General features: G+C 31.5%; 3 protein-coding genes across 3 annotated transcripts; 2 read left to right on the top strand and 1 right to left on the bottom strand.

Moving 5' to 3' along the window:
* Window positions 1-2,181: 2,181 nt before the first annotated feature.
* LOC114403567 (abscisic stress-ripening protein 5-like) lies at window positions 2,182-4,223 on the top strand. The gene is made up of 2 exons (XM_028366588.1): window positions 2,182-2,897; window positions 3,800-4,223. Exons 1-2 carry the CDS (start codon window positions 2,367-2,369, stop codon window positions 3,983-3,985), a joined length of 717 nt encoding a protein of 238 aa, XP_028222389.1. The 5' UTR covers window positions 2,182-2,366; the 3' UTR covers window positions 3,986-4,223.
* Window positions 4,224-8,517: 4,294 nt separating this feature from the next.
* LOC114402908 lies at window positions 8,518-9,875 on the top strand. The gene is made up of 2 exons (XM_028365595.1): window positions 8,518-9,064; window positions 9,309-9,875. The coding sequence occupies exons 1-2, from the start codon at window positions 8,761-8,763 to the stop codon at window positions 9,791-9,793; spliced, it is 789 nt and encodes a 262-aa protein (XP_028221396.1). The 5' UTR covers window positions 8,518-8,760; the 3' UTR covers window positions 9,794-9,875.
* A 2,829-nt stretch (window positions 9,876-12,704) lies between these two features.
* On the bottom strand, window positions 12,705-14,927 carry LOC114403130 (UPF0496 protein 4-like). The gene has a single exon (XM_028365897.1). The coding sequence runs from the start codon at window positions 14,454-14,456 to the stop codon at window positions 13,242-13,244; it is 1,215 nt and encodes a 404-aa protein (XP_028221698.1). The 5' UTR covers window positions 14,457-14,927; the 3' UTR covers window positions 12,705-13,241.
* Between the last annotated feature and the right edge of the window lie 824 nt (window positions 14,928-15,751).

Below are 15,751 nucleotides of genomic sequence, written 5' to 3'. Positions count from 1 at the left end.
TAAGCTATAAAAAACCTTTAAATTTAAAGAGTAATTATAGATGTATTTATACTTATTTTGTCCAAAAAGATGAGTAGAGTGTAGAACTTATGATTTGTTAGATACAAATTGAATTTTGTTTTACTTCACTTGACTAACTTTTTGAAGTTGTTAATATGTCCAAGGTTAGATAAGGAATTAAAAAATATTTATTAAAATAACAATAAAATTATATTTAGAATTATATATATAGGAGCATATCAACGATTTTTATCAAACCTTTTTTTTCTTAATTTTTTATTCGGTATACTAAAAACAATTAATATTTATTTAATAATATTTTTTTATATCTCAAACAAGAATTTATCGACCTTAAAATGCCTGGACGCTGGACCTGTGTTGCTATTATCGATTTGTCATACTCGTATATATAGTGCCGTTTTTATTTTAATTTCAACTGTGCAGACACGAAAATATCACTTGGCTACGTGCTCTTCGTTGCAAACATTACAAATAATAACAAAAGAAATTAAAAGAGAGAGGAAGAGAAAAAAAGGAAAAGGACAGATGAATTGAAAATGACCATAGCAATCTTATCAACGGACAAATTAGATATCACAAAATTTAGAATACGTGTTTTTAACATCTTAAATAATTGTCTAATTTAGATTTTAATAAAATGAAATGTAAATAACTGAACATAACAAAACATGTATTTAAAAAATAATATTTTATATTAAAATTCAAAATATAATTAAGGAAATTGATTTTGATCTTAAATCAAACCACTCTTGTAAACATTATAAAGAAAACATGTGAACACAAAAATATGATAAACTTTATAACTTCTATAAAAATTGAACCACTACAGAAATTTACGTGTGTAAAAAAGTGAGTCATGACATAACCTAATTATCACTTATTTTCAATCTTTATATCAAAATGGACTTGAGGGGAAGTTTGGCAAGCAAATCCTATAATATTGATGTTATAATATATGAAAATATCATATCTTATTATTATATATCTAGTCCTATTTTTTAGGGATAATTTTCTCTTTTCTTATCATCTCTTGAAATTGGGTTTGTTTAAATGATCACCCAAGTAAAAATGGAATTAAATAAACTCATATTGAATAACCAATAAAATTTTAGACAATTGTCTTATTCCTATGATTATCGTATTTAATGCAACATTTTTTATTTCTTCTTCATATAATTTATGTATAAAATTAATTTATAAATTAAAAGTTAATAATTAAAATTATATATATTAAAATCTTAGTAATTATTTTTTAATTCACTTTAGATAAATAGTTTTCATTTATATATTTTACAACTTATGAGTATAACACTTAAAATATTTTTCTAACATTTTCATTATAAATTTTAGTTAAAAATTATGAATAAAAAGGTTAAATTTTAATTAAAATTTATAGATAAAGATTATAAAAATTAAAATTACAGCCATATATATTTTTTCTAAGGTGAATAAAGAATATAATGATTAAAAAATAGTTATTAAGATTTTCATATCTTATTACATATATATTTATGTATTTTAATATAATTTTAATTATTAACTTATTAACAATTACAAAGTTTTAATTTTACACATAAATAATATGAAAGAGAAATTAATTATGAAACATAAAATATGATAATCATAAGATTAAAGATTGAATTCAAAATAAAATAATTACCTAAATTTTATTACTTGTTGAATATGGGGTTATTTAACTCTATTTTTACTTGGATCAATTAGACAAACCCCTTAGAATTTGTTATCATGTTTTCTTATCAAACACATCTATATTTACATCTTAATTAATATAAATTCCATGTTTTATTCTCTTTTATCTTTTATTTTCAATACCTAAAATTATATAACTAATTTCAACAAAAGGATGTGTATATACGGTATAATGGTATATATATGATTAATATATCAAAGTTAAGATTAAATCATTTATGTAATATTTAAATTTGATCATTGATAAAAATAATTTTCAATCAAATTTTATTTATTTTTTAATTAAATTTTAAATTAATCAAAATCTCTTTTTCACTATAAAAATAGAAGGTTAAGAAAAAATAATATTATTCATGCAAAGTTAAACACCGGTAAATACACATTAGGGGAAAAAATCATAAAGCATAGTAGGACCTATATATTTTCAATGTTCCAAGGATAATTTAATGCCCTACCAAAAAAGCAGGAACTTAAGCAGCATGTCTAACATGATGATCATCACCAACACTTTATAAATAGGCAACTAGTCCTTCCCCAAATATCACATCCCACCTTAAACCCATTTCCATAATCACTTTTTCCTACTTTCTTCTCCATCCATCCCTTGACTAATTAATTATCCCTCACAACTACCAATGGCCGAAGAGAAACACCACAAGCACCGCCTCTTCCACCACCACAAGGACGAGGATAATAAGCCAGTAGAAACCGATACTGGTTACGACAACACATCATATTCCAAGCCTTCTGATGACTATGACTCTGGTTTCAACAAGCCATCGTATGAGTCTTCTGGCGGTGGCTATGAAGGTGGTTACAACAAAACATCTTATTCTAGTGATGAGCCAGCTTCTGGTGGTGGCTATGAAGGTGGGTACAAGAAAACAGGTTATTCTGGTGGCATTGATGAGACTTCTGGTGGCTATGGCGCTGGTGGTGGTGGATACTCTGACGTCACTGATGGTGGCTACGGCAAACCAAGTGGTGGCTATGGCGCCGCTGGTGGTGGTGGTGTGTACCCTGACACTACCACTGATGGTGGGTACAGCAAAACAAGTGGTGGTGGGTATGATGATGAGGTTGACTATAAGAAGGAAGAGAAGCACCACAAGCATCTTGAGCACCTTGGTGAGTTAGGTGCTGCATCTGCTGCTGCTTACGCCTTGGTAATCTTCTTTACCATTATTATTAATTTGCTTTTTATATATATAATATATTTTCACTAAGTTAACATGAAAATGATTGTAAATTAATGTATGTATGCACTAAAGCATTTATTTGTTCTTAATTAACCTTTTCATTTCGACGGAAAATTAAATAAAATTTATTTAAGAATTGTTTTCATAAAAAATTAAATTCTCATAATATTCAAACATTTAATTTTAATTTCAGCATATTAATTATTTTTTTCAATTCATTTGGTTATGGATATATACGTTTAGTTTTATGGTCTTGTGGTTCTGAAATTTCAAAAAACTAAAGGTTGATTACAAGGACAAAAATTTAGATGCAGTTTTATAGATGTTTGATGTTTGATAGTAGTATTATTTTTCATTTTGATATGTTTTTGAAATATCATATTTTTCATTTTAATACGTCTTTTTATTTTAAAATCATTTTATAATTTTTGTATTAGTAAGTTGAATTAGACAAAGAATTTACCGTTTCTCTCATTTCTAATTTAAATATAAGATAATTCAAATTTAATGGCAATATAAAGTATTTTTACACTATCAATTGATTACAATGTTATGGATAATAATTTTGTCATTTATTCTAAAAAATATAGTATTTAGAATGATTTATGATTAATTCACATTATATATATATAAATTAAACTCATTTACATATGACAAGGGCAAGCTAGACTTCTGTGTGTATTTCTCTTTTGATACTCATTAAATAATTAAATTTATTTAAATATTTGTGAATAGAGAGGTAACAATTTTATTATAACAAATTATCATCACACATATAAGTTGTCATTTTCAATTTTCACCGTATGTTTGAAAGGAAACAACTTAAAATAATTGAAATTTTGTTTTGTTGCAATTGGTTTGATATATAGCATGAGAAGCACAAGGCAGAGAAAGACCCAGAGCATGCTCACAGGCACAAGATAGAAGAGGAGGTTGCAGCAGCAGCTGCAGTGGGATCTGGTGGGTTTGCCTTCCATGAACATCATGAGAAAAAGGAAGCAAAGGAGCAAGATGAGGAAGCTCATGGAAAGAAGCACCACCATCTCTTTGGCTGAAGCATAAGCAACCAATTATGAGCATATTCCTTCTACTTGTCTTATATATATATATGCTTTTGGCTTATATATATATGTGTGTCTTTAAGTTAATCATCTTCCAGTTTATTTTGGGAGATCAGTATGGTTTGGAGAATGTTTCCTTGAAATGTGTTGCTCTATATATGCATGTGTACTGTGTTAAGTGTTAAGTACATAAAATAATATATACTCAAATGGTTTGAGATTACTTGATTTATCTTATCGATCATAGAAGTATTTTTCAACAGATCTTGAATTAGGAGTGTATAAATTGAGAAGAAAGAGAGGAAAAAAAAGAAAGAAAGAAAGAGTGGTAAAGTGATAGTTGTGATGAATAATTTCATTAAAAAAATAGGAGTTTGAAAGAATTTTTTTTTATCTTATTCATCAAGTACACCATACGTGCACTTATTTAGAAACAGTCGATTCGTCAATTCTGTTGAACATAAGCTACGTATATGTAAAAAATGTAAATTATAGTTAAAATTGAACATCTATATTTTTTTTAAGAGCAAAATTGAACATCTAATTAAAGTAGCTGGGTTTTTACTTTCTGTTACTACAAGATGCGCAGCCACTATATTGATTGTGAATTAATTGCTTTATCATAAAACATTTTTCATTGTGCCATTTAATATTGTATAATCCTCTTAATTTAAAAATAGAATCTTTGCTTTTCCTTCAAAACCCTTTTTTTTTGTCATCCAAAATGAAAATTATATAAATTTAATCAATTGGTTAAAATAAATGTTTGGTTTGCAAACCCTATTCATTTTATTTAATCACTATCCAAATGTTTGGTTCTCTTAAATTGTTGGTAATAAACTGGATGTGTCATTCATCAATCACCCATGTTTCCATTCAGATTCACTTATACATTAGACATTTACATTCTCTCACCCTCTTATACTTTCAGTAAGAAACTCACGCAGCTCCCTCAACATTTAATTTGGAGTAATGATATATGAATTATTTTTTATTTTACATATTCTATCAAGATTTTTTATTTTTATTACATCATAAATTTATTATATTTATATTATTTTCTTTTTTTCTGTCTCTAGAGGATAGATAACACTAAGATGTCTATCAAATATTTTCCATTAATTTGTAAACAAACGTTTCACTATCACACTCTCCCCCTGATTTCACGCCACACACACACTAAAAACTTTCTCTCTATCTCTTTACAAACTCTCAGATTGCATAAGCCTAGCTCAATACCATACATGCACCAAACTTGCTTTTCCTTAAGAATCACCGACCCACCTGATATCTCTCCCACCTCAAATTTAATTAAAGCATCCGGAACTAAAAATTGTGCAATCGAGTCCAGAAAGACTTAAAAATGCAATTAAACCTCTGACTAATATCAATCTTAATAGTTTATACTAATTTTTTTAAAAGAAATTAATCCACCATTTTCATCATCAACAATTTATTTCAATCTTAATTAAGTAATGTTTATAAGTTTTGTTACGATTTTAACCTTACATTTTTAACATGAGGGTGTTTACTACTAAGTTAAGAAACAAAATTTTATTTAAGGAGCTAGAAATGCAATAAAGAAAAAGTAATCAAGTTAATAAGCCAAGTCTAAAATCAAGTAATTCAAGGTTTACTGATCATTTACATAATTGAGTTAAGTTTAAACAATTTTTTATATACAAGTTCAGTTTAAAGTTCAAGCGATCAACTCAAGTCAATTTACTTATCGATCTATATTTAATTTATATAGATAAATTTATATATAGCCATGAAAATTATCTATGTGTGCATGTGAATAATTCCCGAGAATACATATACAGATATACTCGAAGCATAATAAAATAATTTAAATATTACTAAATTTAGTTAGTAGCATTATTTTTATTATAAAATTAGCAAACAAACTTTTCTCTATCTCAATATTTAATTAGCATTATATCTTAGTACTTTTTTAAGAAAAAATGATTGTGCACTCATAATATAGAATAGTTTTATATACGGTTTTACACAAGTGTCAGTGCATAACTGTTAAGCTGAATTATTTTTTCTTAAATTTTCTGCTGTGTGGTTATAACGGTATATGGTCTTCACATTTATGTTATACTACAAAGCACTATATGTATTCTTTTTGGCTTTGAGGTGAGGCACTTCCTGTGATTCCTCTTAGCCGTTTATGATAGAATTCTCTTATTTGGCCGTTCAATTTTTTATTTTATCCAAACCGTTTTTAATTAAATTGGTTCCATTTAGATTACAAATTCAAAATTAACTTAAATGGATGCAACTCAATCAGTTCCATTTTAACCTGTTCTAGCCTCTAATGACATATTATTGCTGAATCGGACTTAATTCAATATCCGTGTGTACTGGTAATAGTTACTCACCTTATCTACTCCACTCGCCTCTATAGCCATCTCATTTGACCCACCCGATTTATTCAATCCACCTGCTGATCTATTCCATATAATCACTGGGATCATCTCTATTGCCACAGAATATTCAGTAGCTTCATTCCAGAATATCTTCTTGTCAAAAAACAAAATGTTTCATTTTGTGATATGCCACACCAATACCAAACTACTACTGATCATTACCATCATACAACAAGTCACGCACATTGCAGATGTTTCTTTTTTCAGAAACACCTTCAATTCTTACGACAAAAAGAATAATTTCATTTTCGTCTTTACATTATTAATTAACTAGAATTTATTTAAATATAACTTTTGAAATAATATTATAAAAACTTACAATATCGGCATACACATAATAGTTTATAATTAAATAATAATATAAAAATAACCATTGCATGCCGTTTAATAACCTGAATATTTTCTTAGTCTTTTTTACATGCATTGATTTTTTAAAATCTATTTTGATTATTAGATAAAAATAATTTATTTTGAAGAATTTATTATATAAACTAGTAAGATCTCTTAATATGTTTAAAACCAAAATTTTCTTCAAACATTATAAACTAGTATATTTATTTCTAATTATGAACTTCATCTATTACTACACGAATAGTTCAAAGGAAAGCGATGGAGAAGTCACTGGCAATCACTCGCATACATTCAGCAAGTGATGGACATGTGTGCTACGTACAATGAACACACACGCAGTGGGTGCAACGTGGATATTAATGAAAGTTGAAAATAATCACTACAAACCTTAAAATTGATTGACCTAGATCACAGAGGTTCTTAATTGGGGCAATGAACAATCCATCTCACCGACTGATGGAGATTGGGTTGGGACAAGACAACTTTCACATTTCCATCTAATCGCCACGCTTCTACCAAACATGTCTTCCCCATTTATTCGGGAAAGCTTGTGACTTCAAAAACACGCTACTAGGTCACAGTTCATTGATTTAACTAATATCAAAGTATTAATTAATAATCACAAGTAGACAACTACGGACACCAGATACTCCGGATTCAATTCAAGGGCATTCCCCTTTCTGAACTTGTATAATCAACCCCTATACCATGGTTTTAAACTATGATTGCACCTATTGTGATGCTTGCGATGCGGATTGCGGCTGATGTGGTATGCAATTATTATTATATATTTACACTTAATATAAAAGATAATTTTACAATTATTCTAATTTTTGACATATCTTTTATTATAACATAACACTTAGAAGTTCAAAATAGAATATTGAAATCTAAACTTAATTTAATTTTGACAAAAAAAAATTGGAATAGAACGCTGTTAAGGCTCCATTGCAGCTACATTGTGGTATTTCATGTGATTAAAAATCACACCGCAATTGCGAGCTGATACGATTATGAACACTACCACAACAATAATATTGCAATTACAATTAGGGTTGTAGACCACTATTTCAAACCTTGTCCTGCACCATATACCGAATACTGACACTTAAATGTTGTAACCAAAAAAATTCTACACCTAAATAGCGTACAGGATATTTTAGGAAATTTATTGAAAATATAGAAGGGAGGTATATTTTTATTAATAAAGAGAGATATAAATATCATCGGCCGTAACCAAAAATATACTACACTTAAATGTTTTGCAACCCTGGCCGGTAGCTAGGGAATGAGCCCAAAAGTAACCCAATCCATTTGGGATGTAAGGCTTCATAGATTTTGGCCCAATAGTTAAGCTAAATTGTGTAATTGCACTACTGTTTTCGTAAAATGTAAATATTGGGAATAAAAGGTTCAATATCCCCGTATAATGATTAATATGGTGGGATATAAGGTGCAAAATTACTCTAATAACCTTACTTTTTCAAACAATACTCTTCGCTTGTTTCGTTTCACCTCACTCTCTCCCCTCACCTATGATTTCTCTTCTCATGAATCTTAATTTTTCCAAAACAACCTCATGAAACAAGATTTAATCGAGTGAACGGCTTCAGCAATAAGGTCTATTTTAGTGATGATCAAACAAATTCCTCTAGTAAAGCTGCGTCCATCGTGATACAAGAGTTAGTCGGTGAATAGATAAATGGTTTCTTTTATATATATATAAGGACGCAGTTAGATACTTAAAAATCTATAAGGCTTAAATTCGAGCAATTAAGGTAAGAATAACTCACATTCTCAACCACTTCAGATCGAATTTTATGAAATTGTACTACTGTATAATAATACTCTACGCTTTATGAAAGTGTCCAAAAGCAATAGCAGATTGGATTCCCTCAAAGGCAATAAAAAATAGGAATAGTAACAGTAAAGCAACCCACCAACGTTATAGCAGCTTTGCCCATATGCACATATAGTGAAGGAATGAATAAGTGCTTTACTTGTCACAGTTTTGTTCTTGGAGCCACAAAACTATACTCGGATACTCTAAAAATTGCTCGCCGTCATGTCTACTCAAATAAAAACAAAAAATTGAAACCTTTGGCAAGGTTCCATTGTTTTCAGGAAAAATTAAGGATCATGGAGGTTGAGTTGGGGCTAAAGATCACAAGAACCAGATATGATAGCACTTCCGTTTCTGATTTTCAGTTTGCCAAAGACAGATCAGGACCTGTCTTCTTGTCTAAAGAAACCGATGCAAAGCTCATCCTCACTGCACATCTTAAAGGTTTTTTCACTCTCAAATTTTATAGTTATTCTTTGTTAAGCACTGATTTAAGGAAGTAAAATGAATTAAGTCTCTCTCTCTCTCTCTCTCTCTCTCTATATATATATATATATATATATACTTCAATGTTTATAGAAGCTCTTTCATCTGAGATGCATAAGTTGATTTTAATTTACGTGGAAAATATTGTTCAAGTTACCTTCTTACTTAACATACATAATATTATCTTAACGTGCAAATGCAGGATATAAGAAGGAGGATATTGGCATCAATATCAATAAAGATGGTAGTGAGATTTCGGTGAGTGGGGAGAAGGAGGTGCAGGAAATGCAAATGATACCGTTCAAGAAAGAGCTGAAAACCATAGGGTTTGAGAAGAAGTTTGGTATTCCTGATGGGGTGGTTTTGGATTGGATCAAAGCTAAGTATAACGAAGGGGATGAAGTTTTGACAATTGTGATGCCAAAAACAGAAGTGGGGAAAGGAAATAGAGAAATTGAGGAGGTGAATGAAGAAGTAGCAGAGCCAAGTGTACTAGAAAATGTTGTTGATAGTGTGACACCAGAGCCAGAGGAAAGTGTGCCAGATAAGAGTGAAGAGGAAACACCTCCAGTGAAGAAGCCAGAAAAACCATGGACACCTTGTCCTCCTTTGGTTTTTGGAGGATCAACTTTGCTTGTAACTCTAATATTTCTTGTAATAAACTATATTAGAGCCAGAAAGAGTTAAATTTTGTTTTTATTGCTTGGGGACCCGATCGTAGTAGAGAAAGAGTTAATTTAAGTTTGATTCAAAGATGTTTATTTATTTATTTTTGGGTGTCTCCTCCTATAAAGTACTACTAGTATATCTAAAGTTCTACACATACTGATGGAGAATACATTTAAGTTGGCATGATAAATAAGTTGATGAATACTCTAGCAAAAACAATTGGTGGTCCACTGAACTGAATCTCTCATTAAGGCAAACTCTAGAAATTATTATGACACCTGTAAGGCTGTAACCATACTAATATTGCATCTCTCTACTCTTCAGGTAAGGCAATTGTACTGAATTAATATGATTTTAATTAAAGTACAAAAAAAATAAAAATATTGGCACATTATTAGATGACCACGACCACAAGGCAAACTTCAGAAAATACTTTCAGAATATCTTGCATATGAACACCAGAGGAAGTGGAATATTCAAATCATTTAGTGAGAAGCCACATGAGCTCACATAACACAAACGTATATCATATAGTGTATACAATTTGGCAGACGTCATTGATGTAAAATTGACAAATATGAACTTGAAGCGATCAGGTGGAAACCAATGTTGAATCTTCCGAATTCTTGAAGCATTTCAGCTATGTCATGGTGTTGGTCCTATTGGAGATCTCATGTCGTGATAAAAATAAAAAATAAAATAAAAAAATAAGATTTTGTTCAATGGGTTGCCTATACTTGACTACTTAAGTAAAACAGGCCCAATAATTGATCCAGAACTCTCTTGCAACCCATTACATATTTGCTACCCATCTACAAAACCTAGAACTATAGGTTTGCACTGCAAAATGACCCAAAAAAAGGGCTGGTAATATATATATATATATATATATATATATATATATATATATATTATCTTTTACTTTTGAAAATAAAAGAAGGCTACACCGGACAGTCCCTTAATAGGAGTATCTGAAGAAAAGGGGAAGAGAAGGCTAAAGCCTCCAAGATTGGGTTTGGCTGAGCAGTCTTTGTGGAGGTGGTCAATGATATATGAAGCAGAAGCACCACCAGAGCATATGCTTATGTCTTGAGCAGTTTTGAAATAAAATCAAAATTTATGATAAATTAATTAAACTAATTATTTTTATTGATCTTGATGAATTAGGTAATTATTTTTTATATATAAGATCAAATGTAGTATTGTTATTTTGTGACAGTAATTTTTTGGCAGTTCAAAATAAATAAAAAAATGCTTTATAATATCACTCTTTATTTGCAAAGAAATTTTCAAACTTAATTTTTAACTGTTTGAACCGCTATAAATTGCTTATGAAAATTCCTTTGCAAACAAAGAATAGATTAAAATATATAAAAAATATATATGTAAGGATATTAGGTCACATTAGGGTTAAATATATTAGTGGATTTATTTGAGTAAGACGATGACATGGTAAAAAGGTATATCTTAAATAAGCATTTTCATTAAATAACACGTGTTAACGTTCAAATCTTTTTAGCTGTGGTGCTTTATTATAGAAATGATTTTGGTAAATATAGTTTTTAGGACACTAATTTTAAAAAATAAAACTAAAAAATATTAAAAATATATTTAATATTATCAATATATTCTTACCGTAATTTTTAATATTATTTTGTTTGTTTATTAATTATTCATGGTTAATAAAAGTGAAAAGTGAAATAGAAAGAGATTGGACATTAAGGTACAAAAATAATTGGTGTTGAGTAGTTTTGTTTTTTGGGCAACTTGTTGAATAGACTAATTCGTCAATCAATTGCCAGAGTTGAGTGGACCTCATTCAACCACCATATACGTAACACACTCTAAGGTGGGCACTGAGCTATTTTCAAAAGCAGTTATTAGCCTGTACAACATCAACTTGCTAGAATTAAAGGGGCATACCTTTAACTTTAGTTCTTCTAAGTTCTATGGTATCCCATAGAATTTTATTCTTTTATTTAAAACTACATAACATAATCAAGAGCAAACCATTTCGTTTCTCAATGTATTCACATTGTATTGAGCTGGAAAGACAATAGTTTGCTACAGAAGCAAAAATCACAAGTTCTTCTAAACCTACGCACAAGTTGCAGACATAGCATGTGGATACAGATAGATAAAGATATACTTGTAGAAATCATCATGAAGGCAATACCCACATATAAATTGCATGCCCTAACGTTTGAATAAAATTGCTTCAATGACACTTAAAAGACATAAGAATAGATTGTAATTATTATGATAACATGAGAAAAAAAATTGATGTTCAATCAAATAATAAAAACAATATATTATAGCATTACCCTACTCGCTGAACAAAAAACTGACATTTTACTGCTGAAATTGAGAGACAAACCGTCAGAAAAACCTTGTAAACACTTTCAAGTTCTAGCACAAATGTTACGCCAAAGCCAAATCCTGACGAGTTTATGAGATGCCATAAAGAATAAAAAATAATGCATTGACATCTGGCCAACAAATTTTACCTTGATCAGGAACTAGTGTCATCTTTCCAAGAAATTCAATTCTGGATGGCAATAAGCCAGGTCAAAGTCCACCCACTTCAATGACTTGACTGCAAACTCAAAACGTATTAAAGATTCATCTACAACACTAAAAGGTTGCGGCAAATGGTAATACTTTCAATACCCCAAATAACAGGTTTACTCTGTGATAAGTGAGACACTGGTCTGTGTTATATTTTTGCCTTGAAAATTTGATTTTGATTGTATTAAAGCCCACATGCTACAGAAAAATCTTTGTAAGACCATATTTTGATAAGAAAGGTTGTAACATGTAAAGACGGAACAGGACAATATACTCGACCATCGTCAATGCGATTAACAATTCAAGTCTGCGAATGATAATGGAAGAAAAATATAACACAAGCAGTCTAATGGAGACAGAATTAACTCAAAATTTGATCGACTTATATGTCCTTTTTTACAGCTAGTCTTTAGAGTTTAATGAAAAAAATTAAACAATCCCAAGACTCCAACGGAAGTCAAGATTTTACAATAATCTGCTCTTCCAAACACAGATATAAGTATATGAACCAAAAGGAGATTTATCTAACACATATTCATAAACAAAATAAGCTACAATGAGGATGCAGCAAGTTACAAAGAAAATTGAACATCACGAGACAAAATCAAGAGGAGAGGAAAGCAAAACAGACCTCAAGGATCCGCGTCAAATATCCTACATTCTATACATTTTTTGTGATTTTTAGGTACAAGAATCCTCCACCTTACCACTTCACGTGGTGGCATCATCTTCATTTCAAATCACCAGCCTTTGTCATTCTTCCACTTATTATCTCCATTGATTGTTTGCTTCTTCATTTCGTAGTCTTCCATTTCTATGGAAGCATAATTAGGCTATGATATCATCTCAGTTTCTATTTTCATCACAGCACCCACAAATAAAAGATGGGGGCAACAAGTTACTCAGCATTGCTTGGCCTGCCAAGTGAGTCAAGCCCTTCTGTTCGGCTGCGCACAATTCTATGGAAGACATCCCTCACTTGGCGCTCCAAAGGGTCTAGTCCACCTTTCAAAGCATCACAGACTTGTGAAACCTCCTGCACTATCTGTCTAACCTCTCGTTCTTTCCCCTCCGTCAATGGGAAGTGGACAGAATCAGCCAAATCATTCATCACTCTAGCACATTTCTCAATCTGATGAATCTCCTTAAGCAAGCCACAAGAATTCTTCCGCTCCCGTTTCTTCGACTCCTCCATGATCCTTTCGTGAAGTGAGAGGATTGCAGCAGCCCAGGAGTAATTCCTGGGAATGGTAAAATGGACATGTAATCCACGGTCCTGGCACGGAATTGCAGCCACAAGTGCCAACATCACAAACAACAGGATCGAATTCATGATGAACACAGGCATTGCAAGGCCACCAGAAGCCATAAGCTCATTTGCCTTAGGTGGATAAATGTTGTTCCCAATTGCTTGGAGCTGCCTAGCAGCAGACCAAGTCCGAGAAACACTCCACGAAAGTGATCGAAAATGCCCCAATGACCGATGGTGATAGGTATTATTATTGCTATGATTGTTACCATGACTATGACTGTCTCTGCTACCAGTGCTGCGGCCAAAGGACCGGTTTCGATGTGCAATTGATGCGTTGGAGTCCTGATCATCAAGCATCCCGATGTGCAAATCAATGAGGGCCTTCTTGGCTCTACGAAATTGGCCCTCACCAATGCTCCTCTGATGCCCCAATGCATAGAGCACAATCTCCAACAGCTTCTGCCATTGGCGAATCTGCTCAATACCGTCACGAATGGCATTGCAAACATCTAAAGCCTTCACACTGCGCTCAAAGTATTCAGACACCATGCGATCCAATGGGGGTCTCAACACCTGAGCCCTGTGGCTGTGGAGAATGGCCTTGAATTCCTCTTGGCAACACAGGAAGCAATGAAGGAGCTTCCCAACCCACGAGAGCGAAAGCAAATCATCATGAACAACCGAAGTGAGTTCAAGGAACCGGTCAGTGACGTGTTGCTGAAAGGATTCCAACTCAGCCTCCAAGCTTGACCCTTCCATGGAAATGGAGTGAACCTGTTCTTGACGAAGACTCAGAATTGAACGGCCAAAATGGGTTAACGATGAAGGAGAAGACGAACCTTGGTAGTCCGTCGCAGGCATTCTCGCACACAACGCAACTTAAACAAACTCACTCTCTCTTCCCCCAATGCCTATCGCTTAGACCCAGTACCCAAAATTCCAACCACAATAAAAAAACCCCGAATTTTCTCTCCAATTTGACAACTTTTTTACCTCAATTTCAAGACCCAGAAATCAAAAAACCAAACTTCACATACCCATTTCCCAAAATCAACTTTTTAATCACTCCAATTGGAAAACCAATAAGTGAGACACCAAAATTGGGCTTGAATATGAACCAAGTGAACCAAAAACAATAACGAATTGAGAATCTAAAATAGAAGTGAGAGAATTTCAAAGGGTGAGAGAGAGGAAGACAAGGAAGTGAGAAGAGAGAAATGGGGGGAGAAGTGAGGCCTGGAACCCTAGTAGGAAGGAGAGGGATTATATTAGAATAATTGGACCGCGTATTTAGTGGTTGAAAAAAATAAACAGCGAAATACGCAGAAACAAAAAAACGAACCCACACACAGAAAAAAGGAAAATTATTTTCCCTAATTAGGAGTAATGTTACGGTTTAGGTTTTTAATCTATGGTTGATTAGTGAAAAAATCAAGGTTGAGAGAGAAGCTTGAACGCGGACCGAACACGTATCAGACACGGTGGCGAGAACCAAGATTCTCAAGTTTAGCGGCGTAGATCTCGACGGACGCGTACGGATGATGTCTTCGCCGTTGATTTTGAAACAGTAACATTTTGGTTGTCCCCCCTGTACGACACAACCTGAAGCCAGCGAGGGGAATTTAAACGTACCAGCCTGTGACCTTGATCTTGATGATGATTTTTTTAATCTGTTGAAAGGAAAATTAAAAGAAAATAAAGTTAGCTTTTTCTTTGTTTTCTATATTTAATTTTAAAAGAATAAATAAACAATGAAAAATATAAAGATTTTTTAATTTTTATTTTATTACAATCTATTACATATTGATAATTTTATAATAAATATTTTAAGAAAATGTGCCAAAAAATATGATAACATAATTTTTTTTCTTATAAACTCATTTTAAAATAGTCTTTCTTCTGTCAGATTTTTTAGTAATATTATGTATTCTGAAAATTTTTCTTACGTTTAATGCTCTATGAAAGATATTAAATAAAAAATATATCTAATGTATTTAAAATATAAAACACATTAAATATTCAATAAACAAAAGAAGTATAAAAACTAATCTAAAAATAACACAAGAAGATTTAGATTTTTGTTTGTTAATTGATTTTAGGGTTGGAGTTTTGGAACAGTAATGCATGGATCCGGGTACGGCACGTGGAAAAATGTG

This window comes from Glycine soja, chromosome 20, assembly GCF_004193775.1.
Source record: "Glycine soja cultivar W05 chromosome 20, ASM419377v2, whole genome shotgun sequence".
Taxonomy (NCBI): domain Eukaryota; kingdom Viridiplantae; phylum Streptophyta; class Magnoliopsida; order Fabales; family Fabaceae; genus Glycine; species Glycine soja.
This window is presented reverse-complemented; position numbering and strand designations above follow the sequence as displayed.